The sequence below is a fragment of the Pristis pectinata genome, chromosome 13 (assembly GCF_009764475.1).
Source record: "Pristis pectinata isolate sPriPec2 chromosome 13, sPriPec2.1.pri, whole genome shotgun sequence".
NCBI classification, from domain to species: domain Eukaryota; kingdom Metazoa; phylum Chordata; class Chondrichthyes; order Rhinopristiformes; family Pristidae; genus Pristis; species Pristis pectinata.
In genome coordinates this window covers 17,690,966-17,718,786 of record NC_067417.1, presented here as the reverse complement: position 1 = coordinate 17,718,786, position 27,821 = coordinate 17,690,966, and the positions used below count along the sequence as shown (strand labels likewise).

The 27,821-nt window shown below is 37.9% G+C and overlaps 1 protein-coding gene across 1 annotated transcript; it reads right to left on the bottom strand.

Annotated features, from left to right (window-relative positions):
* mphosph6 (M-phase phosphoprotein 6) lies at window positions 1-27,821 on the bottom strand. The gene is made up of 5 exons (XM_052028354.1): window positions 27,311-27,821; window positions 19,721-19,833; window positions 11,108-11,198; window positions 9,137-9,234; window positions 1-988 (listed from the first exon to the last, which is right to left on the bottom strand). The coding sequence occupies exons 1-5, from the start codon at window positions 27,359-27,361 to the stop codon at window positions 853-855; spliced, it is 489 nt and encodes a 162-aa protein (XP_051884314.1). The 5' UTR covers window positions 27,362-27,821; the 3' UTR covers window positions 1-852.

The window sequence follows — 27,821 nt, the reverse complement described above, 5'->3', positions numbered from 1 at the left end:
TACATTTACATTTAAAAATCAGTAAAATCTTTAATAAATATCCATTACTTTTTATAGGCATTCAAAAATTCAGATTTTTAAATGTACTTTAATTTTTCAAAACAAGCTGAAGTTCCAACATGATGTTCAAATATGTTGTATTATGCATTGCACATTAAATGATGTAATGGTTCCACAGTTACACTGCAGCTGACCTTCCAATTTGCCATGAAAGAATGATTTCAGTGGTTCAGAGCTGAAAAGTAAAAATCATACTACCAACCCTTGGTAGAGAATGACAGACTAGCTAACATCATGTACGAATTTAATCTCAGGATTTTTTTGGAATCTAGCTAGGATAGAGGACTTCAAATCCTGACAATCTTGATTTGGCTTCCTAACGCATATAATAAATACATCTAAGAGAACGAGAAACCTGAACATCCTTATCACAGAATATTTATGTTTTTGGTATTTTAAGTTATTATCAGTAGAAAATCCGACAGGGAAGACTACCTCATCTTCTTTCAGAACTGTAAAACCATAAATATTATGTTTGGATTTTGATATTGTTCTGTCCCAAGATATGCTCATTATTGAGCATAATTGAACTGATCACTTGAGATGTTATAACATACTGCTGGATTGCAGAAGAGAACAACCAGTAACCTTTCAACACAAGGAAACAGTAAAATCATTTCTTCTCTCAAAATACTCAATGCAACAAACTGCAAAACTTTCCAACTCCAAAATTTGGATGCAAACAAACCATACATTTCCTTAATTAACAACAAGCAGCCAGCTGCTGCAGAGTTTCACACAGGAAGTTCATCCCCTTGCTTATGAAAATATTCAAAGCTACACTTATGTAATTTATTCTTGAGGCTTCATGAATGTCTTCTTGACTTTACCACCTCTGGTGCTACCTTCTGTTTCTTCACTTTGAAGAGTAGATCGATCTCGTTTCTTGGTAAACTTCCTTTTTATAGACCCCACTAAGCTTTCGTATCTGAAAAAGACAAGATTTGATAAAGCTTCACTGAATGCAACATTAACATAGCATGAGTTCCAAATTACCACAGTTTTAAGATGAAGTCCTTTTATATCTACGTCCAGAAAATGATTCACCTAACCAAAATGTTAACCACCCCTACAGGTACAGGGAACTCCTGAGATATTGATACAATAATTCATAAAGGTTCTGGTGCTGCTTAGTCTAGGATACAAGCTGGCTGAGTAGTGGAGAGAACTGAATTGAATTGTAGAGATATGACAACAGAGGAAAATTTATTGAGCTGGATAATGGAGGAGAGACTTTGAATGAGCATAGAAAACCACACCAAAGGCATCAGAAGTTGAACAGGGATTGTGCATTAGGATCAAGATCAAAGAACATCATCTGCACCTTTGAACAGAACCATTTCAACTACGTGGTAAGGAAGGAAACACTTTTGAAGATAGTAATAAAAAGTGGTGGGAATGAATTGAGTTTAGAGGATGGTGGGAGATGGAGGGTGGTAGTGGTCTGCAATTACAGAGAACAGGGACGATGTTGGAGTTTTGAATTGCAGAGAGAGACAGTTTACGGGGAAGGAGGATGAGTGAGGAATCGGAGGGGACAGCAGTTTAGTGGGGATAGAGAGGTGGAATTCACTGTCAAAAAGACAGCAAATAACATTGATCTTGCACTCTTAATAGAGTAAAATCTCCCAAAGTGCTTCACTAGAAAGTGCTGAAACAACATTTGATACTGAGTCATAAAAGAAGATTGGAAAGATAACCCAACCCCTGTTTGAAGTAGTAGGTCTTCAAGGAAGAGAAACACAATTTTAGTGTGAAAATTCGAAGTGTTTACAGCTAGGCAACTTTACATACAGCTGCCAAAGGTACAGTGATAAAAAGAAATCGGAGGAACGTAGAGATCTCATAAGACTGCAAGGCTGAGGAAGTTCAGAAATGAGGCCTCAGAAAGATTTGAATGCAAGTTTGAGAATTTTAAGACTGAGGCATTGAAGACCAAATACAGAGGTGACTGGTGAATGGGACATGATGCGAGCTAGGATATGGATTATAGGTTTTGATTGACCTCATATTACAGAGGATAGAAGACAAGAAACTAGCTAGAAAAATGTTGGAATTGTCAAGTTTACAGTTAAAAAGTCAGATACAAGGATTGTTGTAACAGATGAGCTTACAGCAAGCATAAGGGGGGATAGGCAAAACAGTTGTGGGGCACTGGAAAAGCTTTGGGGAAAGAAAAATCTGGAAGTTAAGGAAAAACAGCAAAGACAGTTGAACACTGGCTGTTCAACTCCCTCTACTGCTTATTGACTAAGTCCATGAATTCCTCATACTATTGGAGGTAAACATGGAAGCCATTTTTCTATCCACTATGATGATGCCAGAGTTGAGAGATTTGGTTTAAGAGAATAAAGCTACAGTACATATCACATGGGAAGAACAGCTGTACCAGATGTGAACTAGATACAAACAAATCAACAACCTTCGGATTTGAAGAACTGAAGTCCGGGTCATTCCAGGCAACAATCATGATGCCTGAGTAAATATTTTATCAAGATGGTAAAGGATCTTTGTCAATAGCAAAGCACTGGCACTTCAGTATTTCCTCAAAGGGCAACATCACTGGAAGTGGATCAGGGAGATCAGTGACCTTTTCAAGATTGAGAAAATGGAATCACAAAGTCAGAGATGGCAAGGACGAGAAATTATCTGTTCACGTAAAAATAAAGTGAGGAGTGAACCAACAGTAACATCAGGGGAGAAGGCAGCATAGCAAACTGGAAATGAGACAAATTATTGATAATGAAAAGTTACCCAGACTGAAGGAGAAAAGGAGAATACCTCAGTAGGAAATGCTGGGCAAGACTAAGGGAATAGTGGAGAATCATTGCCAAATAAAGGCAAGGATTCAAGGATATATCTGTGATGGAAGCATGCGCCAAAGCTTCACCAAATTAGTTATTGGATGGCAGATTTGTCCAATGAAGAGAGATTAAGTAGAATGGACCTATTGCTTGAATTTAGTGTCTCTTGAGTTGATATTTCCTACGTTGGGGTGTCCAGACCCAGAGGTCACAGTCTCAAAGTAGGGTTTGGCCATTGAAGACAGAGATGAGAAGAAGTTTCTTCACCCAGAAGTCTTTGAAATTCTCTATGCAAGAGGTCTGCAGAGCTCAGTTGCTTAGTATAATCAAGATAGAGATTGATAGTTTTTAGATATTAAGATAATCAAGAGAGATGGTGTTAGTGCAGAAAACTGGCACTGAGGTAAAACCTCAGCTATGATCTTATTGAGGTGGAGTAGGCACGAGGGGCTGAGTGGCACACTTCTGCTTCCATTTGTTATGTTCTTATGAATCAAGATGATATTGTCGAAAGGAGACATGGGATGGAGTCTAAGTGTATTTCACTGATAAGGGCTACATATTCTATCAGTATAAAAAACACAGAAAATGCTGGAAACAATCAGGTCAGGTGGCATCTGTGGAAAGAGAAACATGTAACCCTTCGAAAGTGTTTAAGATGAAAACAACAATTCTGTTTCTCTTTCCACAGATGCTGCCTGACCTGCTGAGTGTTTTCAGTATTTTTCTATTATAATTTTTTTTATTTTCAGCAGCTGCAGTTTTTGTTTCCATTCATGTGCTATTGCTATCAGTAGCCTGGCTAACTGGCAGCAAGGCTTCAGAAGAGGCATATGTTTAATACTTTTAATTTATGTTTTATTAAAGATTAGGTGACAATACAATTATCCACAATAAAGCAGAGAGAGCAAATTGCTCAGAGAGCAACAAGTACTTCCATTCAGGGTCATCCAGAAAATGACCAGTGAGGCCGAGTGTGGCTATAAACTTGTCCACAGAGAATACAATCTGATAGAACATAGAACAGTACAGCACTGGAACAGGCCCTTCGGCACATGATCTTGTGCTGAAATAATTAACCTAGTAATTAAATACCTAACTAAACTAATCCCTTCTACTTACACAATTTCCATATCCCTCCATTCTCTGCACATTCACATGTCTATCTAAGAACCTCTTAAACACCTCTATCGTATTTGCCTCCAATATCACCCCTGGTAGCACATTCCAGGCACCCACCACTCTCTGTGTAAAAAAAACTTGGCTCACACATCTCCTTTGAATTTACCCCCTCTCATCTTGTACATGCCCTTAGACATTTTTGACCCTGGGAAAAAGATACTGGCTATCCTTTCTCATAATCTTATAAACTTCAAGTCTCCCCTCAGCCTCCGCCACTCTAGAGAAAACAACCCAAGTTTGTCTAACCTCTCCTTACAGCACGTGCCCTCTAATCCAGGCAGCATCCTGGTAAACCTTTTCTGCACCCCCTCCAAAGCCTCCACATCTTTCCTATAATGAGGCGACCAGAATTGAATGCAATACTCCAGATGTGGCCTAACTAGTTTTATAAAGCTGAAACATAACTTCCCTACTCTTGAACTCAATACCTCGACTAATAAAGATAAGCATGCCATACACCTTCTTTACCACCCTATCAACCTGTGTAGCCACTTTCAGGGAGTTATGGACTTGGACCCCAAGATCCCTCCGCACATCAACACTTTTAAGGGTCTTGCCATTAACAATGTACTGTCCCTTTATAGTTGATCTTCCAACGTGCAACACCTCACTTTTGGCTGGATTAAACTCCATCCACCATTTCTCTATCTGTATCTGCAACTGATCTATATCCTACTGTATCCTTTGGCAATCTTCTACACTATGCACAACATCACCAATTTTTGTATTGTCAGCGAACTTACTAACCCACCCATCCACATTTTCATCCAGGTCATCTATATATAATCACAAACAGCAGAGGTCCCAGTATGGATCTCTGCGGAATTCCACTAGTCACGGAAGAGTACAAGAGTGGGAAGGAGTAAGTTGCATGATAGAAAGGAGAGAGGGTAAAAGTGCTCAACAGGGAAAAATATAAGTAAGGTGGGCTCAGGTATAGACCTGAAGACAAAATGTGCAAGCAAATAAACGGAAATTCAAATCACAAGGCAAACATCCTGTTCTAATTATAAATACAGCTCAGATATGAGATTATGTGATAAAGTACAAAGTTAGAGTCTAAGAATCTGTTACAAGATGAAATTGATAGGTGGATGACGTAAAGGTTTTAAACTAATATTCAGGTCTACAGGTCATAGAGAGGGACTGATTCACTGAGGTACTCAAAAGGCAAACCATCAGTGGATGCTTTGTTTGAAGTCATGGGAAGAGAACTGAGAAAGGTTAAAGATGATCATGAACCAGTGAAGGTGCATTGTAGCATCTGTTACAAGAGCATCCATCAATACATTCAATTTAACAAGCAGCATTGGGAATGAAATACAAGGACCAACAACAGCGAAGCCCAGCATTGCAGTGAAATTTAAGATCAGAAGCAACAAGAGTTTGAGGGTTCGAGTCCAATCCAATCTAGTGAAGAATCCCTGGAGATTTATGAAGGATGAGTGAATTTGGCAGCCACAAGAAGCAAACAGGTAGCTGAGATCATTCAGCAGAAGAAAATGAAAGTCACAGGGAAATACAAAATTGTTGAGAAATAGGCTTTACCCTAGATCGTAGCAGAAACTAAGAAGCCAGCAATTCACTTTAATGCAGTCAACACGGTTTTTCTTAGCACGATTTACTGCAGTAAATTATGAAACTTTCAAAATGTACACTGAACCACATTTGCTGTACACTATTTTCCATACAGAAACTTGAGGTATCCTTTTCAAGAGATAAAATTACCAGCAAACAACTATTTCAGCAATAAAGATTAATGGACAGGTAGCTAATAACCTCTCAATAACAAGCAGCATAGCGGTACTTGGCTGTTTCAAAAACCCAAGAGTACCACAAGGATTCTCTGCTGAAAAATATGACATTTATTAATAACTACATTTTAAGATTCAATTATTATTCATGGATCTGCAGCATGATTAGCAGCATAAGCTAGACCTGTCAATATGTACAGTGCAATATTAGAGATATTAATAATGCTTCAGCAGAGATATTAGAGATCAGCAAGTGTGCCATAATAAGCACGATTTGAAACTTTGCAGTTCTCTACCACAATGATCTGATTTAAAAAAAAATCTTTTACTTTAAATCTGATCATGTGTAGAGCCATTAGTATCATTGTGACTGATACAGAAGTAATCAATCTGTTCTCCATGAATTTTCTTTTAATCTCTAAGTCGTTAACATGACCATACAGATAAACTGATTAGGAATGTCATTCGGCATCTGGACCATAAAGAACTAGATTCTCATCCTGTAAATAAGGATTTATATTTGTATTCTGAGCTAAGGCCACAGGGAAGAATGAAGATGGAATTAGAGAAAGAATGCTTTTCTTGCTTTCTTTTTGAAAGAATTCTTATTTTCTATAAAAGCTCTGGACGATTAGAGGAAATTTTTTAAAAACCTGTTAAATTAAAGATGTTGAAATAACACTATTTCCAGCAAAAGGGAATGAGAAGTGGTCCATTTCTGAAAAAAGTGGTGAAATATTCCAATAGTTCTAATCATGTATCAGAAAAGCAGAGGATTCACTCTATTTATGGCCTTCGTCCAGTGGACAAAGAAGCCACCAAAGCATTATGTTGCACCATCTGCTCATTAAAATCACATGTTCAACCATGAATCTTCTGGCAGCACTTTTGTCCCTGAGTCATAAGATTTGGGTGTCAAATCCCCCTCCAAGGATTCAAGCAGAAAATTCTAGACTGATACTTCAGTGCACTACCATTGGGAAGTACAATCTTGAATGAAAAAAAAAGTTTTTTTTTCAGATGGATATAAGTGATCTCATGATACCATTTTGAAGAGGGGCAAGGGCCACTTAACTAAATTAGGATAATCTAGTTATGTCACACTATTGTTGTGGGAGCTAATTATCCTAAAATTGGTTACAAATTACCTACTTTACAAAAGTGACTACACATCAAAAGGATTCATTATAAAACACTGTCCTATCATGAAAGGAACAAGGCAGGTATGATAGGTAGAGATCGCAAGGCAATTGAAAGTTTTTGAAAGAGGACAATAGTAATTATTATTGTTTACACAACAAATTAGAGATTTTCCTCCAGAAACAGCTGATCTTTATTACAAACTAAATTTGCCAGGTCCAGTCATGTGGTCAGTTGGATGATCCAGGCTACACCCTAGTGAGAGCATGATAACTGGCCTCAGCAATCCTATATTATGAAGGAATAAGAACAAACTTCTGGAGGAACTCAGTGGGTCAGGCAACATCTGTGGAGCAGAGGGTGGTTGACATTTCAGGTTGAGACCCTGCATTGGGACTGCACTTCCACATATGCTGCCTGACCTGGTGAGTTCCTCCAGCATTTAGTTTGCTGCTCCAGATTAAAGCATCTGCAGTCTCTTATGTCTCCAAAAATAACTGGCTTTCCATTTCTGATTTTTTTATCGAAAACAATTTCTGCATCTTCAGGTGAAGCTAGGAGCTAATGTGACTAAGAGGGGATCTGTAGCATAATCCCATCCAATGATTAGTGAAGCAATACAATATAGATGTTCAAAATCTGAGATAAAAAAATTGGGGAATAACTCTGGAATTATGGAAAAGCATGGACCTATTAGGGATAGTTAGCATAGCTTTGTGTGGAGGAGGTCTTGTCTCACATATCTGATAGAGCTTTTTGAGGAAGCAATGGAGATGACTGATAAGGGTAGAGCAATGAAGGTTGTCTACACCAACACCAGTAAAGCATTTGACAAGATCCCTCATAACAGGCTAGTCCAGAAGATTAAATCAGATGGAATCCTTGGGGAGTTTGTAAAGTGTAACCAAAATTGGCTTGGTGAAAGAATTCAGAGGGTAGTTGTAGAGGGTGACTAGTGGTGTTCCCCAAGGATCAGTGCTGGGACCTCTATTGTTTGTGATATATATTAATGATCTGAATTAAAACATAAGTGGTCTGATCAGTAAGTTTGCAGATCACACAAAAATTGGTGGTGTTGTGGATAGTGAGGAAGGTTGTCAAAGAATAAAGCTGGATATGGATCAGTTGGAAATTTGGGTGGAGAAATGGAAGATGGGGTTTAATATGGACAAGTGTGAGGTGATGCATTTTGGAAGATCAAATGCAAGAGGAAAGAATACAGCAAATGGAGGGACCCTTAGGAGGATTGATACACAGAGGGAGGCACAAGTGATGCTGGAATCTGGAGCAACAATCTGCTGGAGGAACTCAGTGGGTCGAACAGCATCTATGGGTAGAGAGGAAGTGTTGATGTTTTGTAGAGGGATATGGATAACGTACAGGTAGATGGTAATAGTTTAGATCAGCATCATGGTCAGCACAGACTTAGTGGGCTGAAGGGCCTGTTCCTGCGCTGTACTGTTCTATGTTCTATGTGCTCATTGGATAGCGAAATGGAGTTAACAGTTCAGGTCAATGACCTTTTATTATGATTTTGGGGAAAGGTCATCAATTTGAAATGTTAACTCGGCTTAGCTCTCCACAGATGCTGCCCAAATGCTTTATATCTCCAGAATTTGTTTTATTCCATGATTGCAGAACTAATCAACAAGTACTGGTGGCCTCCTAGAGGAAAAATAGCCACTTGGAGTAAATAGAGATGTGTGTGTCCAGAAAGGAGAAAATGGAAAAAAAACCTAGTACAATAATGCTATTTCTGCACAAATCTGCACAGAATTTGAGTGTGAAATGGGAGATAGAGATAATTTTGAGTAATGAATCTCTGAGCATGCAATTATTTTGTACAGTGCTATTGTTTAATATCAAAATGATGGCACCAATAAATCTACTAATCCACTTTTTTGCCTTACAAGTTGGGATCATTTATTCCATTTAAAGTTCACTGGCTCTCTAATTTATTTGCAGTTTAAACTTCAGCAGTATTTTCATGCTTTATGATTTTTGTAATGGGAAAAAAAACATTTGTAACTGATATACTTGAACACCTCAAAAACAGTTGCAATCTTAACATTCATTATTTGTCTTGAAATACATGTTTCATCTTCAACTTGAAGTTACTACATTCTGTATTCCAGGTCTGATTGATGAATTCAACCTAATATGTTGAATCACAGGTCTTAGAATGTAGTAGCTTACCTCCTAGCCATTTCTTCATCTGAAACATCTACTTCCATCTTGCTCTGATCTTCAGGCTCTTCATTTTCATTCTTGGAATACATCTGTGCCACTAGTTTCTGTAATAAAAGTAATGTTTCTGCATTATTTGGACATTCAGCATTTTGCAGAATGCAGTTATAGTTGGTTGTCTTCAACAAATAGCTCATAAATTTTTGTTGTGGTTTACTTTCTGAATTTAAAACTAAGAGAAAGGCTTAGCTGTTCAGAAGCAATTTGCTGGTATTTGCAGAACATTAAAGTTAATAGGATGTTTTTACGTTTTTTTGTTCTTAGGAGTGTGCAGCACTGACAAGTCTTTGTCAATAATCAAGACTGCAACGACAGGTATTGATTGCTTTACGTTTCAGTGGTTTGCTAGGCTTCTTCAGATGACATTAATAGTAAACCAAATTGTGAGATTGAAGACTAGGCACTTTGAAGGATATTAATGAGCCAAGTGAGTCTTTTATTTCAATAAATAGCAACTAGTTCATATGTTAGCAGATATATTGACTTCAATTTCAACTCCAGAAGTGCCCATGGTGTAATTTTAATTCATGACCGCTGATTTTCCATCTGAGTACTGTACCAACAGTTGAATCTGAACTTAATTTTAGACCAGGCTAGACCCACAAATTGATTTAATCTCATCGGTAGTATACCTTCTGTTTATAGTTGGTACTACACATACATTGCAGCTGCAATCCTAATATTTTGTTACTCTGTGTACAACTCCAATTTTCTAAAAATATACATTAAGGGCAAAAACTAATGCCAAATGTTTTCAATCCTTAAAAAAAAGACTTCTGTTTAAATCCTTCTCAGCAAATACTGCAGTCTCTTCCAATGCCTTCAGTTCCGTTTCATCTCTCGCACTGTGACTTCAACATGCATCAAAAGTACTTGCATACATCACATCTGATCTTACTCTTACTTTTACCTATACAGGGACCCCCAGCATTATGGGAGTGGGTGCAGGCTGGGGATTGTTTGCGTTGCTAGAAAATGGTCTGTATCACAATCTTCAGTACTGTAAAGCCATGTCATCTGCGCACTTGTGAAGAAACACAAGTTGAAAAAAGAAAAATTTTGTGTTTTTGGTTTTTTTGCACATTAATTCTGTGAGAGCAGATTTTATTCTGTTTCTGAAATTTTTGGGTTGTTAGTTGTGAATTCTGCAAGGGCGAATTTTCATTATCCGATTGGCTGTAACGTGGGGGGTCACCAGTGTACTCCTCTGTCAATCACAGAACTTCAATTTGTACTACTCTGCATGTCTTGTTACATCCAAGATGTTGTTTATTGACTGGATCCAATACCTCCCACCATGTAATATTCTCTCTTGCCTCCAATTCCACTAAGGTCACTTGGTTCTGTTAAGAAGATATGGTCCTTCAAGTTTTATCAGCACCTGTTTTAACTCAGTCTCTTCCCACTGGCACTTCACCATTAGCACCTTTAAGACTTGTTCAATTCCTCTCCTATGGCATTCAAGGAATCACAATATTTCACAGCACAGGAGGCTTAATCCATCATGTCAGTGCTGGCTTTTTGAATGAGATTTTCAATAAAATCCACTCCCTTTGACATAACCAAATCCCTTTCAAATTTAATGTTTTCAAATGCTTATCTTCCATTTTTTCATATTATTTTTTATGGATTCAGCTCACAATATTACTTCTGTGGCACATTGTATATCATAACATTCTGGTGAAAACAAAAATTTTTAACCTAAGCTTTCCATTCTTTGCAGGCATAGTACCTAGAGTATAAATTGAAATCTACTCAAATTTTCGCCGATCAGTGATGTTGAATTAAAATATTTCAAGACTAGGCATCCAGCAGCACATCCCATAATATTTGTTTAATTATATGATGTCCAGAACATTTATTGCTGTATAAAAGTACAATGAAGTCATTCAGCACTCTGAACTCAAAACACCACCATACCTCAATCTCCGGGTTAAAACCTTTAAAGGACATTCGGCCAAACAGCAACTCTTCGCAAGGCACAAAACTTTTTTCTTCAATAATATGATTTCTAAAACAAATAAATATACTGGCAGCATTAGCTATTAAGAAAAATACAAACATTTTGAAAGAACAATAACCAGAATATTCAGTGATGGAAAATCACAAGCAATCATTCATATTCTACTGTAACCAATGTATTAAAATTTATTCATTGGCTCTGCATCCACTGATCTTTAACCAGGGTTCCACAGTGAGTTGCTAGCTAGCTGCAGTGTAGGTGTATAAATGTGTGCTAGACTTCTGTGTACTGCAGCACATAAGTAAGAAGGTGCTGGAGGTTATATGATACTGCATCTAACCTCCAGCTTTACCACTGGACGTCATACTGAGCTAAGGGGCTGGATATGCTTTGTATCAGGCCTCCCAGTATGTTACCCGTAGCTGGTATTTGAATGGAGTCACTGACCTTCATGAAAAAGTGAAGCTTAATTGCTTTTTTTGCTTAATATTTTAATTAATTTCCAAGGTAAATACATTTTAAATAAATCTTTTAATCAAAAAAAAAATGTTTTAACTATTTAATTGTGTTTCAACTGTTTAAATATGCCTCCCACCAATCACTGGAGACATTTAGAAACGGTAATATGGCACCAGGAGCTGTCACAAGGTCAAGAGAGCACCTGAGGATCTGTTGTCTGAGACTTAGTTGCCAACTCGTGCCACTGATCTGTCCAGAACATTGGGAATTGCGTGGCCACAGAAGACTAGTGTGACTGCTGGGATTCTGCAGGAAAGGACTGAGGACATATGCTGGATCAAGAACCATCTGGCTCAATACTGTTGCACCAAAATCTTACTTAAGGTTTCTGTACCCCCCCCAAAACCAGGTCTCAAACACAAATCTTTAGCTGACAAAATACAGTTTCAACACATACATTTATCATAAATCATTTAACCAATTTTTATTGGTCTGTCCTAATTAATAATAAAAATGTAAAAAGGAAATAACAAAGTACTGATGGATTAATTACTAGAGAACTAGTTAATCAAGAGAGACAGGTGGTTTTGACAATGAGTGTGGCAGATATGATGATCCTGAAGGCAGTACTGGAGGAGCCTCAACCCTTGTACTTTCCCAAAAGCTATGGAAGTCCTGGACCCTTTTTCAACGTAAATGGAGATTGCAGGATGATGGTACAAGGAGCTCTTCAAGTTGGGGAAATCAAAGAATTTAGCGGTGTAGGGGAAGTATATTGAGGGGGACGGATTTTGTTCTATGCAACTGCATGTGAGAGTGTTGAAGGCTGTGATGCCAACCTAGTGCTAGGGTTAAGGGCATCTCGAGGCTGGTGAGGAACTTAGAATGGAAGGGAAGAGACCCAGTTCTTGTGGGTCCACATAGGAACCAATGCTACAGAATAAAGGAGGAAGTTCTGCTGAAGATGAATGAGAGGGAAGGGAGCCATTTAAGGAAATAGGATCACTTGAGCCACATGCAATTTGGTATTGGGCCAACAAGATCAGAGAGTCGAATTTGGAGTGAGATGAGTTTGATACAAAGCTAAAAGAAAGACAAATAGAGATTAGGAATAAATGGGGCATTTTGGGTCGAGAGAGTGTCGAAAGGGATTAATGCTGGGGCACCAGCTGTCCACAATCTATATCAATGAAGGATTAGGGAACCAAAGCTGGATGGCACTGTCATTGTGAGGAGGATTCAGAGGGCTTTTAGGGGGCATACACAGACCAAGTGAATGGAGAGGACAAGACAGATTGGAATAAAATATAGAAGCTGTGAGGTCATCCACTGTGGTAGAGAGAAAGAAGGCAAAGCAGTTTTTAAATATAGAGAGGTTGAAACATGTATCTAAAACTAGGGATCACAATCTCAAAATAAGGGTTAGCCATTGAAGAGAGAGGAGAAATTTCTTCACCCATGGAGAATTTTTGGAATTCTCTGCCCAAGAGGCCTGTTCACTCGGTATATTGAAGTCAGAGATTGATAAATTTTAGGAGATTAAGGACTCAAGGTATATAGTGTTAGTGCAGGTATTTGACACCGAGCTAAAAGATCAGCCATGATCTTACTTATGTTGAGCAGGCACAAGGGCTGAATGGCCTACTCCTTTTCTGTTTCTTAAGTTTTCATGTAATTGGGTTATTCATTAATCAATCTCATACACTGTTCAAGGCCAAGGAGATAGATCATCTGCCATACAATTTATAACTTTGTAAATTACATTCCAAAACATAAATTTATAAGGCATTTGCATCTCGTTTTGACAAGCCAAATATACAACATTGCAATAACATTTGTTCAGACATTAGTCCTAAAAATGAATTCATGATTTACAGAATTTATAAATTACCCATAACGTCAATTGTTACATAAGGGACCTCTAAGAAATGTTTTCAAATATATACAATGCAAAGAAAGGTATGATATTACTTGTGACAGTTAAAATTATTCAGTGACACTATTTTGCATGCTAATCAGTAGCTTACACAAAACAAGAGAGACAGGACCACTGTATAGAAATTGCTTTAGCAATTATTAGTTTTCTTAAAATGTCATTTCCAGGTCCATGGGCTGACTATTAGGACTAACAAAATGTAGGCTTTGCAGACAAAAAGTTTTATTTCCCACTAATTAAAGTCCATTATGTCGCAGGATACCCGAAAAGTTGCAAATGCTTAACAGCACCAAAAGTAGTGATATACTATCAAATGATCAATTATAGAAACTGACAGTAGTGTTAACTAACAATCTTTTTTACCCCAGAGAGAGTTCACAGATGAAGTTAAAAGCAGCGCAAAAAGATGTTTTTAAAAGAAACTTTTGAAAGAAGTTAGAGGACAGTCATCATGGCAGAGACTTCGAAAACAGCAAAATTACAGGACTTAATGACTTGAGATGACTATAAATTGGAGAATAAACAGTTCGGATCATAATTTCTGCTGCAGGAGACCAGACAAGTGTAGAATTCAATATCAGCAGGAATAAAAGGGACTTCAGCATTAACATTTTCATTTAGAGTCATAAAGTCATAGTTTGGAAACAGGCCCACCAAGTCCACACTGACCATCAAGCACCCATTTACTAATCCAGTTTTTATTCTCCTCATATTTCCATCAACCCACACACACACCAAACCCTAACACTCATTAATATATTAGGGGCAATCTACAGTGACCAATTAACGCAGCATTCTGTAAACCTTTAGGAGGGGGAGGAAACCATGTGGTCCTGATAAATGTATCAGAAGTTCCCAATGTCATCTGGAATGTTCCAGCTCCATTTTGAATGGTCATTGGCTAGGAATTCCCATGAATTGGTGAGAATGCTACACTTTTTCAAGGAAACTTAGAGGATATCTTTGAATTGTTTCCTCTGTCTCACGGCAATTGGTTGCCGTCACAGCACTCAGAATAATGGATGAGTTCTTCAAAATGTTCCTTTCAGTGGACACCAACTACCTCTGTCCTTAACTTTTACTACATTTTTGACTCTCAGTGGGGCGAGTCCATAGGTATTTAAGCTAGAGACTGCCTTCCGAGCACTTAAGAATCCATACATATCGTGGTTATCTGAGCCAAAAATACTTTGGTTCTAAAGGTAGAATATGTGGATTGGAAAATATTATTTAGTTGAGACAAAGACTAGAAAGACATGAAAAAGCAACGAACGACATAAAATACAGAGCCAATGGAGGTCTCCGACATAGATGGTTGGCGGAATTGTTGGATGGAATTTTGTGTACAACATGACTCAGGATGCAAAGTTTTGGGCTAAATGATGCATTCACAGATAATGTTTAAGAGCAGTAGGATGAAGTCAAAAGGAAAAACTGCAAGATGTGGACCAATACGTCCTGCCCAATGCAGTAACTCTCTGTATAAAAAAGATCAGCTGAGAATTAAGTAGTTTATGTAAACTGTATGCTACTAGTTCAGCATAAATGAAGTTGATCAGAGTAACTGAATTGAAGGCAGAGGCCAACGTCCTGCAAGTACTGCAGAAAGTATATGTAATTTTTTCCTTTTATTCAATTTTCAGGCTGTGTGCATCACTGGCAAGGCCAGCAGTTATTGCCTATCCCTAATTGCCTTTGAGAATCATAGAAACGTACAGCACAGAAATGGGCCCTTTTGGCCTACCTTGTCCATGCCGACAGTGATGCCTATCTACTCTAATCTCATTTGCCTGCATTAGGTCCATATCCCTTTACTCTGTTCCAAGTACCTGTCCAAATACCTTTTAAACATGAGAAGATGGTTTCAGACCCAGCAATGATGAAGGAACAGCAAAATATTTCTAATTCAGGCTGATTAGTGACTAGGACGGGTACATCCAAGTTGTGGTGTTCCATACGCTTGCTGCCCTTGTTCTTGGTGGTAGAGGTCCCAGGTTTCAGAGGTGCTGTCAGAGTAGCCCAAGCAAGTAACTGTGGTGCAATGCAAATGATACACACTGTAGCCAATGTGCGCTGGTGGTGGAGGGAATAAATGTTTGGAGTGGTGGATGGCTTGCTAACCATCTAACCTGTGCATTACAGATGGCGAAAAGACTTTGGGGTGTCAAGAGATAGGTCATTTACCGCAGAATACCCAGATACTTCAACCTATTCTTGTAGCCACAGCATTTATGTGGCTTGTCCAGCTGAGTTCCTGTCCAAAGGTGACCACAGAGATGTTGATGATGGGGGAATTGGCAACCAGTGACATCAGTTTTATTTTGGCTCCCTGATCCCATACTCAATCAAATGTTTCCTCTACGTAAAAGACAGTCACAGTCACTTCAACTCTGGAATTCAATTCTCTCGTCCACATTAAAATTAAGACTCCGATAGGATAGAGCAGAGAGGTCTTAGCAATATCCAAAATGAGCATATGGGTGGCAGTTATTGGCAAGAAAGTGCCACGTGATGGCACTGCCTATGACACATTCTATCATTTTGTTGATGATTGAGAAAATTGATTGGACAATAGTAACCCTGATTTGATTTATCCCGATTTTCATGAATAGGACATACTAGAACAATTGGGTAGACATTTATATTGTAACTTCTGGAATAGCTTAGCTAAAGACATGGTTCAGGTTTCTAGCACTAGAGCTGGAATGTTGTCTGGTCCCATTGGCTTTGCTGCATTTATTGATTTCAGTGGTTTCTTGATATTATGTGGACTACATTGAATTGGTTTAAGTCTAGCTTTTGGATGATGGGGATCTTGTGAGGAAGCTGAGAAGGATCCATTCGACACTTCTGTCTGAATGTGGTTACTAATGATTCAGCTTCATTGTTAGGACTTGCATGTCTGCCTCACTATTTTATGATTATGGCAAGGTTCTTGGAGCCTCCTCCCGTTCCTGCCAGCTATAATCGTCCACCATCACTCATGACCAGATGTGGCAGAACAGCAGAATTTTGATCTTATCTGCTGGTTGTGAGATTGCGTAGCTCTCTCGAGTTGTATGCAATATTGTGTTCAGCATGGGGCTGTTATAGCTGCACCAGACTGGCACCTTATTTTCAGGTATATTCATAATTTTAACAATATATCAATATCAATTATCAATATATTATGCATCAAGGGGATCCTTGGTTTCTGTGGCAACTGAATCACCTAGTTAGATTGAAACAATGAATCCTAAACATGATGGAAGCCTGTGCAAGTGGAGATTTTAAAAACAGACAATATATCATGATTTAAAAAACAGAAAATGCGAGAAACACTCAGCAGATCAAGCAGCATCTGTGGAAAAGGAAAACAAGTTAACATTTCATTATTTCTCAATATGTTCATGATTAGTGCCCAATTTAATCACCAGAAGCAACAAAATACAACTGCTGCATACACAGACACCAAGGATGCACATAGAACAAGGGAGAAACTAATAGTTAAAATATGACCATCCATATATCTCGAGCCTGAATTTTGTGTTTTCTGGATGAAGCACTCTGCTCATCTTACTGCATAGGGAGATGATAATGATTTGTTCTATGCCAGAATGAACACAATACAATGAATATTATTTCCCAGTAATAAACTGGGAATGAATGTTACATCCCACTGATTATCATCTGATAAAATTAGTGCTGTGATTATGTCATAGCTGCTGATGCTTCAATGCAAATATCATCAGGCAACAACTACATATGGAATATAGATCAGCATTTTTCTGGTAAACAAAAAGAATGTCTTTAAAGCAAGTTAATAAAACTCAATACATGAACGTGCATAAGTGGAAAAAATACAAGATATTAGGGAATTTATGCATGGCAGGAATTCAGACCTGGCGTACTGACAATGCTTAAAGCATGTTTGCACAATCCTCTCTAGAACATTACCAATTTCTGGAAAAAGCTACTGTATGGGAATCATTGCTTGGTATTCTGAAAAATCTGCAATGAATAAAGCAAATAATGAATGCAAATAGAAGTGGAGCACTGGGAAAGGTTCACAGAGTAAGAGTGAAATGAACCATCTGCTATGAAACTGCACAATGATCTGGCATTTTAAAATTCTTTTTTTGGGCTGCAGTTCACAATGGCAAGGGCAGCATTTATAGCCCATCCCTAAATACCCTTCAAAAGGTGGTGGTGAGTTATCATGAATTATCTTATCCTTCTGGTGAAAGTACTCCCATAACATTATGGGAGAGGGATTCCAGGATTTAGACCCAGCAAGAATGAACAAGTCAGGATAGTGTTGACTTGGAAGGAAACTTGCAGGTGATGTTGTTCCCATTATTTACCTGCAGTTGTCTTATGGGCAGGATTTGCACAGTAAATGGTAGGGCTCTGTGCAGCGTTGTAGAACAGAGAGACCCAGGGGTAGAGGTACATAGTTCCCTGAAAGTGGTGACACAGGTAGACAGTGCAGTGAAGAAAACACTTGGCATGCTTGTCTTCATCGGTCAGTGCATTGAGTACAGGAGTTGGATGTCATGTTGCAACTGTGTAAGTCGTTGGTGAGCCCACACTTGGGAGTATTGTGTGCAGTTCTGGTCACCCAGCTGTAAGAAGGATATCATTAAGCTGGAAAAGATGTAGAAAAGATTCACGAGGATGTTACTGGGACTAGTGGGCTTGTGTTAAAGGAGAGGCTGGAACTTTTTTTCCCTGGAGCATAGAAGGCTGAGGGGTAACCTTGTAGAGGTATATAAAATCATAAGGTGGATGGCCACAATCTTTTTCCCAGGGTAGGGGAGTCTAAAACTAGAGGACACGAACTTAAGGTGAGAGGGGAAAGATTTAAAAGGAACCCGAGGGGAAATTTTTTTCACACAGAGGGTAGTTGGCATATGGAATGAGCTGTCAGAGGAAGCTGTAGAGGCGGGTATAATTACAATGTTTAAATGACATTTGGACAGGTACGTGAATAGAAAAGGTTGAGAAGGATATGGGCCAAATGGAGGCAAATGGGATTTGCTCAGAGAGACATCTTGGTTAGCATAGATGAGTTGGGCTAAAGGGGCAGTTTCTGTGCTGTATAACTCTATGACTCTAACCTCAACTCTGCATTCCCGTGGTAAGCATTCAACGTATTATTTTATCGAGAATCTGTTAAGTATTCAAAGAGTCTACTTCCACTGTTCTTTGAAGAAGAGAGTGCCAAAGACTCATGGCTGTTAGAATAAAAATTACTCATTCTTTTTTTTAAATGGGTGACCCCTTACTTTTAAACAGTGAACAGAAACGCTCAAGATCTTATGTTTCAATCAAATCCCCTCTCACTCTACTAAACTCCAGCAAATGCAAGCACCAGCCCTTTCAACCATTCCTCACAAGACATGCAGCATCTTGACCCAAAACATTAACCATCCCTTTGCCTCCAGATGCCGCTTTATCCACTGAGTAATAATGTGGTAATAGAACAACGATGAATTTGATTTGATCCAAAAGGAATTTATATTAATACTTGATTTTGTTCTGCTGAAGTTCATGCAGAGGAGTTTGGATAAAGAGACCAAGCAGGGTGTGCATAGCACTAAAGTTTTCAAGCATACTCTCAACCACTATTGTAAAATAAAATTCACGTTGATCTTAAACAGTTACTCCTATAGAACTGTTAAGAATGGTAAAACAAAATTAAACTGTTTTTAAAGTAATTTTTAATTTAATACAAAAATTATTCAACTGTATGCATCAACACTAAACTATATTTTTAAATATTGCTGAGTGCTAAATTCAGAAATTACAACCTAAACGTGATTCGATTAACTATTTACTTGCCTAAAATCTTGAAAAATAATACAGATATTTGGTAAACCTATACACTCTGTTCATCAAATGCATATAGTGATGCTGCAAGACCTTAGAAAGGATCACATGCAAATAAAGTGTAAAGTAGAAAGATGACTATTTAATGATACAGCAAGTTTACAAAATCTGAAGCCATGGACATTACATTGAGTATGTTTATTTTGCTTTCTAAATCAAGTCTAATTAAATTAACTTAATGAACTCAACAATGAAATAAGTTTAACTAAGAACTCCAAATCTCAAAAACTAACCTGAGATTTTTCAGGAAGGGAAATGTTAACTGGAGTGATTAATGAATCTTCAAAAGGATTTGTTCACTTACTCTTTTTCTTTCAGTTCTGGCAAGTCCAAATACCAGTGCTCATCACTAATTATTTTTTTCTCCTCTTCTTCCAATTGCTGCTTGGTCTCTGTATCCAAACTCCTCTGCATGAACTGCAACAAAAAAAAATCAAGTATTAATGTAAATTCTTCTAAGAATCCTTTTAAACAAAGTTTTAAATTGTTGACTTAACAACCACAGACCCTTATATATTCTGATTATGTGGTAATAGAACAACGATGAATTTGATCTGATCCAAAAGGAAAAATAAACATAATTAAAATAATATAAGGTTTTAATTTCTGATAGCATTACTTAACATTGCAGATGAACTCCAAAATTTGCAGCTAAGTTGCTCACACAACATATAAAAGCAGAAAAGAGTATGATTTAATTTTATTACTGGCAGTAATTTGCAAAAGTAAGTATATTCATTTCTGGGAGAAAAGCACCTTTAAACTACTTAAATGCTTTTTTTTATATATACACATTTTAAGACATTTGAATCATGTGATTAAATTGTGTCAGCAAAATAGTTTTACCCAAATAACTATCATTTTAATACAAAATGCTGGTGCAGTGCAGTTCACTGTACCAGCACAGGGAAGTGATTGTTTGATGAATGGGCTCTGCTTCAGAAGCTAGCCTTTCTAAATTCTTAGTCTAGAGTCTTGGAACAGGTGGGCAAATGGCAAAGCTCAGGAGTGGTGCACAAGAAAGAAGGAAAATCTGGAAGTGGGATAGATGTTGGCCTAGAAGTGGAAGCAGGTTAGACAATCCAGCCCATTGATAGTGGAGGCCAGATATTGCAGAATCCACACTTCGATTTAGATATGGTCACAAATATCACCATTTTTTTGCTATATCAATAAATGAACACTTGCTTATTTTATGCTTTTTCCCATGTGATCCTGACGAGATTCTTGCAGCTTTCCTGTGTAGGGATTTACAAAGTAGCCATTTGTTTTCTCTGAAAGAAGTTAGCATTCTTCGGAAATTATGTTAACATTATTTATTACTACTGGTGATTTAAGTAAAATAATGCAATTATGTCATAAAAGTTAAAACTGGCATTTCAAAGATAATTTTTTTCCCCAATCCTCTCTCTCTTTTCCCTGCATGGTATTTGAATTAAAATCATGGGAAGTTTGCAACAAAATCACAGATACCGGGAACAAATAAAAATAGTATATACTAGATAACACCAAGTAAAAACCTCACAGATGACTTAGGAGAGTAGCCAAGACCTTCTAGGTCCTAACCAACAATCACCCCATTTTGATACTATTTGAGAGATTTGGCCATGCACAAGAAGAGGTCACAGTCCTTGCCTATAAAACAGCAATGATTACTTTTCTACAGTAATTCATTCCCTGTCAAGTCTTTTGGGAGTCCCGAGAACACAAAAATTGTTATTTAAAAGAAGAAACTTATTTTTTCTTCCATAATACTCCTTGTTTATTATATTACAATCCTATTGAAGAAAAAAAACTACCAGTTGATTTTTATAGATTAAAAGCAATGTAATCTCAATTTCTAACATTTAGATGACCACTTAAGAGAAAATTGAAATTATCTTTTCCTTTATTCTGCAATGTCTGAAGTAAATTTGTGTTCCCTACTCGGCATACTTTTCAAAAGTCTACTTAAAATAGAATATATAATACAAATCAATGAGCCATTACACCATAAAAACTTAATTATATTATGCTCAAAATATCATCTCTATAACGGTAGGTGATTTTGTTTAAAGTGATATTAATGGGTGAGGAGTGGTGGGGGAAAAAGAAAATCCTTCTTGAATGCAATTATACTAATATCTTCCAACGACTAGACAAAGTGTAAGAAAATATACAATTTTCCTTTTTCTGAACTGTGCTTATAATTTAACCCAACTAGAAATCTGACAGCAATGGGAGAAATCTCTTTTCATCTTGGAGAAATTTGCAATCACCCATAAAATACAAAATCCAGGAAATTTATATCACATGGACAATACAGTAGCTCTGAACTTGCTTAGTAAACAGCAGGTCAAGTAAAACACAGGGATCTAACTCTTTTGCATGCTATTTTATAATAAAGATTTATTTAAAACTAATTGTTTGGTCAGGCCACAAAAGTGCATCACCTGCATTTATTTCCCTAAATTAATGAACACTTAAAATGATTTTAAGCATATTTTTAAGAATTGGTTTATTTATCTTTAGTTGAACAACACATAATCATGTAGTTCTGCTCAAGCAGATTAGGAAAAAAGTGAAAAGACTATAACTAATGCACTAAAATATAGAAAGATGACAGAATATGTGAAATGCAGTGACACTTTTATCTGCAAAATCCAGGCCACATTTACAATCTTAATGGTTAACAGGATAATACTTCCAAAAGTAGAACTTGAAGTGACAGATATGGAATACAAAAGAGAACTTAACATAGTGTGATTGGGCTTTTGCAGCTAAGCTCCTAAAACAGTGCTTGTGATATAGCTAAGGTAAATGATATTTGAGTGGTGGGATATATTCATTGATACTGTCCTTGGTTGAAAAGCATCTCTAAAACACAGAGATAACAACTATAGCCAAAAGTCATTGTCATGAAATTATAAAACTAATTGACATTATTGCTATTGTATTAAATAGATTCGTTCTATAACAAGAAATAGCCATATTTTTTTGAAAACTGCTATTTAATCATGCTGCACCAACGTGATCAAAACTAAGCTGATTGATAAATAGTATGACTTTCTGATCCATACCAAGGGCTGATGATTCAACTACAATGAAATGCTGATGGCTTTAAAATTTCTGCCAAGCAATGTTAGTTATGAAAATGCCTCATATGTTTAAGACATAAACTTTAAGACAAAGCAATTACTGAGCGTTCGAGCATGTATTAACCAAATGTCACTTTTTAAAGAGTTAGCTTGGTTAGAAGTCCATAATGAACAAATGTATTACTTGAAATAATCAAACATCTATTGGATTCATATTGCTTTGAGTAGTTCAGGAACAGGTAGGTAAGATGCCAACCTTTCCATTGATCAGATTTTCTGTCTTTCCATTCAAATAGAGCATACTTTCACTCCCATAAGCTATTCCAGAAAGAAATATGTCAGCACTAAAAACAGGACAGCTAAACTTCAGACTTGTAGTATGATTCCAATTAATTCGCTGCTCTAGTTACCACAGTCATTTATATTAGAGAGAAACTTGCTCAATGTAACCTTCAAAGGAGATAACCTTTCTTTGAATCATTTTATTGTGCTGTTTTTTTTTTCAGTTTTCAAAGCTGAATAACTATGATTTTTCATCAATGCACAAGATTTTAAACTGCAACATAATTCACAGACTTTTGTGGAAAATAAAGGAACTTTTGCAATCAAAAGCTCCAAAAATGCCCCTCCTTACTTGAGGATACCTATATAGGACACTGGATCTACATCATCCAAATGAAATTCCACACACCAGAGCAACACAAGAATACATTAAAATTATGGAAAGATGAAATGTAATTAGGATTTTGATAAAAGGCCACATCACCAAAAGAGGAGCTTCACAGCAGTCCACAGGAGCTGATTAACTTGCAGTCTAAATCTTTGTTTTTCGAACCATAATGGTGCGCTTGTTTTCCTATTACCACATGCAATTAATGTGCTAATTAAACCATCAATGCAGTCAACTGTGTCACTTCCTGAGGCTGGGAAACACCTGCTTCATCAGTACAGAACTTGATATATGATGCTGGCAGTTCCCTGGCGAAGTGTTGGTATTTACCCCCTGTGAGCAATAGCGGTTCTGGACTCTGTGCAAACATAGGCTTTGCAAACTTGCTGACCGAACTCTACCAGCAGTTTCCTGATGGTGCTCTAATGCTGCACTTTCATGAGAGCAGTGGCAAACCAAACTTGATGATTGCCTCACCATTTATTCTGGGGAATCTGCGCACTGAAGTATACCAAGTTAGGCATGGTACAGAAGTAGCTAAACTATTCATTTGCATTGAGATGAATAGATGAGAGGGAGGTCAGGTAGAAGGTGACACTCTTCAATTCATTGTGTTTGCTTAATTGTTTTGATTTACTTATAAAAGTAACTTTTTAAGAATATTGTGATAATTTTAATTTTATTTATTTTGTTGATTCTTAATAATCTTTGAATGCATCCAGACAATATCCTGGTGAATCTCTTCTGCACTCTTTCTAATGCTACAACATTCTTCTTGTAGTGTGCCGACCAGAACTGAACAGTACTCCAAGTCTGGCCTGACCAATGTCATTCAGAAACTTTCAAAGTCCTTGTCAATAGCTTCTTTTTTTTTAGCCATTTGGTGGGTGACACACATTTCAGCCTATCAATATGATGACACTTCATTGTACAGCCTATATCACCATACAGGACCTTGCCAGTTAGAATCTAGAGCTCATTCAAGAGTAAGTTAACATCAGGGATTCCACAAAAGTTAAGTGCAAAGTTTTTCTGTACTTTAATAGCAAGTGCAAATGGTATGCCACTGTCAGCAAGTTCCCAAACCATTTTGTTTTAAACTGAAGCTGCATTGAGATCTCAGATTTTTCTCAAACTAATCTGCTGAAAGATAAGCTGTACAGCCTTTCAGGTCTGCTCCGTCATTCATCAAGATCACGGCTGATCTTCTACCTCAGTACCATTTTTCAGTATTATCATATCTCTTGATATCCTTGATCTCCAGATAGCTATTGATCTCTTTTGAATCAACACAAGAACTGAGCCTCCACAGGTCTGCGTGGGGGTGGGGGTGGGTAAAAGTTCACCACACTGAGTAAAGGATTTTCCTCAGTTTTAAGTGGCTTACTCTTATTCCCAAACTGTGCTCCCTAGTTCTAGGCTCCTCAGTCAAGGGAAACATCCACCTTACATCTAGCCTGTCAAGTCTTTTAATTTTTTTTAAGTTAGAGTCCCATTCTACTCATCCTCTCCTTGTATTGCAGATCCACCAACCCTGGAACCAGTCTAATGAATTTTTCCTGTACTCCCTCTATGGCAAGTAGATTTTTAGGTAAGCAGACCAAAACTGTACTCAATACCAAACCATACACAAGTATATAAGGCCTTTCCAATTGCTTATATTCTATCAAATAGTATCCACACAATGGAATCTGCAGTCTATTTCAGTTTGCAAAGAAAAAAAAATGAACTGTGCCAATAATATTATTGTCTGGCTCTACTGATCCCTTATTTAAGAATTGTCCTTTTTGATGTCATTCAGAGAAGCCAATAGTTGGGAATTACAGTTCAAACAACTTCCTCACAACAACTAGTGCAACTAAGAAGCTCTACACTAACGGGACGGATTGTGGTTCAAAAGCATTTTTTGTATGCCAGTACACAAGGAAATGGTGGCCTACTAATAAACATCAGGTCAAACATTGAAGTCAAGATGATGTCACTGAAAGCAATTGGCCGATACCTGCTGGAAACTGAGTATGAGAATACACACTAATACCAGGTTCAGTGCTTATTGTGATTAGGTAGAAGAAGGGAAAAGCTGTTAAAGCATTGCACTTAAATAGTAAAACCAAGAGTTGATGAGTTAGGCTGCATGCTCCATCAGAGATCAACGTTCCAATGGTAAAGCACACTAATTCTACAGTTAATCGTTGCTTGTTACATGATTGGTAAGGAGCTTGTGGCATTTGCTGTTAACCAGGCAAGGACTCAAACATGATTTTTACTACTCCAATTTTTTTTTGTTATCAGCAAACTTACCTATTAGTCCATTTACATTCTCTTCCAAGTAATTTGTATACAACAAAAAGCAATGGTCCCAGCACCAATTCTTGTGGTATACCAGTCAGAAAAACACCCTTTGACCACTACTCTATGCCTCCTGTCGCCAAGGCAATTTTGGATCCAGTTTGTCAACATATCTGGGATCCCAGGTGCCCTGGACCAACCTGCCATTTGAGACTTTGTGAAAAGCCTTGCTGAAGTCCATGTAAACCACATCCAGCACGCTGCCTTCATCACTTTTCTTAGTTACCTCCTCAAAAAAAACTCAATCAGCTTTGTGAGACAGGATTTCTCCTGCACAAAGCACGTTGCCTCCTCTTAATCAGTCCCTGCCTTTCCAAGTGAAAATAAATACTGTACTCTAGAATTTTTCCAATAATTTCCCCACTATTGATGCAAGGCTAACCAGCCTGTAGTTTCATGGCTTATCCCACTTTAAGGCAATAACATTAGCCATCCTTCAGTCTTCTGTTGCTAACAAAAATGCAGAAATCTTTGTCAGAACCCCAGCGATCACCTCCCTTGCTTTCCACAGCATCAGACCCTGGGGATTTATCCACCTTAGTGTGTGCCAAAATCTCTAACACTTCCTCCTTCTTGACACAGACATGTTCCACAATATCAGCATAGCCCCCCTGTAATTCTCCAACTTTCTCCCTGGTGAATACCAATGAGAAGTTTTCATTTGGGATCCCACTCATATCTCAGGGCTCTACACACAGATTTCATTTTTGGTCCCTGAGAGGACCTACTCTTTCCAAGCTACCCTCTTGCTTCTAAGATACTTATAAAAGGTTTTGGGATTCTCCTTCATCCTGCTTGCCAAGGCCATGTCATGTCCTCTTTCTTAAGTTCTCTCCTACATCCCCTATAAAAATCAAAGGACTCATTTGAAACCACATGTTTATACCTGACATATGCTTTCTTCTTATTTCAGATCAAACCTTCAATTTCCTTTGTAAACCAAAGCTCCCTAAACTTATCATTTTGCCACCAAAGTTTCCTCAATCGAGACAGGCCTGCAACATTGAAGAACCAGTCAGCTTAATTCACTAATGGAAATCTGCATTAATGAATACAGCTCTTACAATGAGATAGGATTGTTTGTGGTTACCTTAAAAAAAAACCTTAGCAATGCTCAAATTGATAGGAAGTGGTGCAAATTTACTGGTGCTGTGCTGGTACACATCCAGTGGTCCCATTGTCCATATTTGACCAAAAACAATCAACACATCCATATAGTATGGAATTGTACCAGAAAAAAAATGCAGGCGTTCTATGGAGTTGCAATAGTATGTCCTGTTTATTTTTTTCACTCTGATATGCATAGAATAAAGTAAAGATGTGCAACTCTGAGTAAACTATTGCAGATGGAGTAAAAGCTGAGTGCTCAGCAAGTCACGCTGTAGCAATGGAGAGAGAATCAAGGTTTAATGTTTCAGATCAAAGATCCTTCACCAGAACTTGGAAAGAGAGATAAAAGAGTCAGGATAGGATCAACCACGGCGGAAGTTGTCCTGCTCCTACTTCTTAGAAACAGAAAGCAGAGCTAGTGTAAAGCTGTTGAAATGTAAAACTGCAATAATGTTTGATCTCAGACGCTATTGTGTGAAGAGACCAGGTTTGCTGTGCAATTTTCTGAGACAGGGAGCTTATTTCGCTTTAAAATGCTCAAGGAGTTGGTGAGGTTGCCCGCATGGTCTGGAGCTCTGATTCCGGGCTCTCCTACTGTGCCCCGGCCCAGGGATGTGCGGGGTCCGGGCCTACAGACGCCCAGGCTGCGGCCCGGCCCGGCCTCCCGACCCGCCAAGCAGCGCCGTACCTTCATCCTCAGCAAGTTCTTTGACAGCTTCATTGTATTTTCTCTCGCCATTTTTCATAAAATGGAAAAAAATTCTCCGCTGAAGTTAAATGAAACCAAATCGGACCTCGCTCCCCCAGCAACACGCTGGCAACAGACGCAACCTATCGATCCGCCGAACTCTCGAGCTGTCACAGGCCGAAGAATCAATCGGAGGAGATGAGAGTGCTGGTGAAGAAGTGGACAATACCTCTTAGGACACGGTTAGAGGAGCAAAACTACTCACCAGAATATCCTAAATTCAAAGCGTGTTTCCAAAATCAAGTTACTAAAAAAATCTCTGAAGGTATTGGACTTGAGGAAACACTCGATTCCTCTCCCTACAGATGTCTTGCCTTAATAATTTCAACATCCACAGTATATTGTTTTACTATTTTGCAATGTTATTATATCTGTTGCGTTGGAGATTGATTTACTTACTTGAAGAATGTTCAGTCTGTCAAGTACTACTGAATTAGTGTCAACTCTTGGT

What these genes read in the sequence shown, in the direction of transcription:
- mphosph6 (XM_052028354.1), bottom strand. Translation starts at nt 27,361, where the DNA reads ATGGCGAGAGAAAATACAATGAAGCTGTCAAAGAACTTGCTGAGGATG. An exon ending in AGAACTTGCTGAGGATGAAG is followed by an intron (nt 19,834 to 27,310) that starts GTACGGCGCTGC and finishes TTTTTGTTGCAG; the next exon opens with TTCATGCAGAGGAGTTTGGA. An exon ending in GTTTTAACCCGGAGATTGAG is followed by an intron (nt 9,235 to 11,107) that starts GTATGGTGGTGT and finishes CTTTTATTACAG; the next exon opens with AAACTAGTGGCACAGATGTA.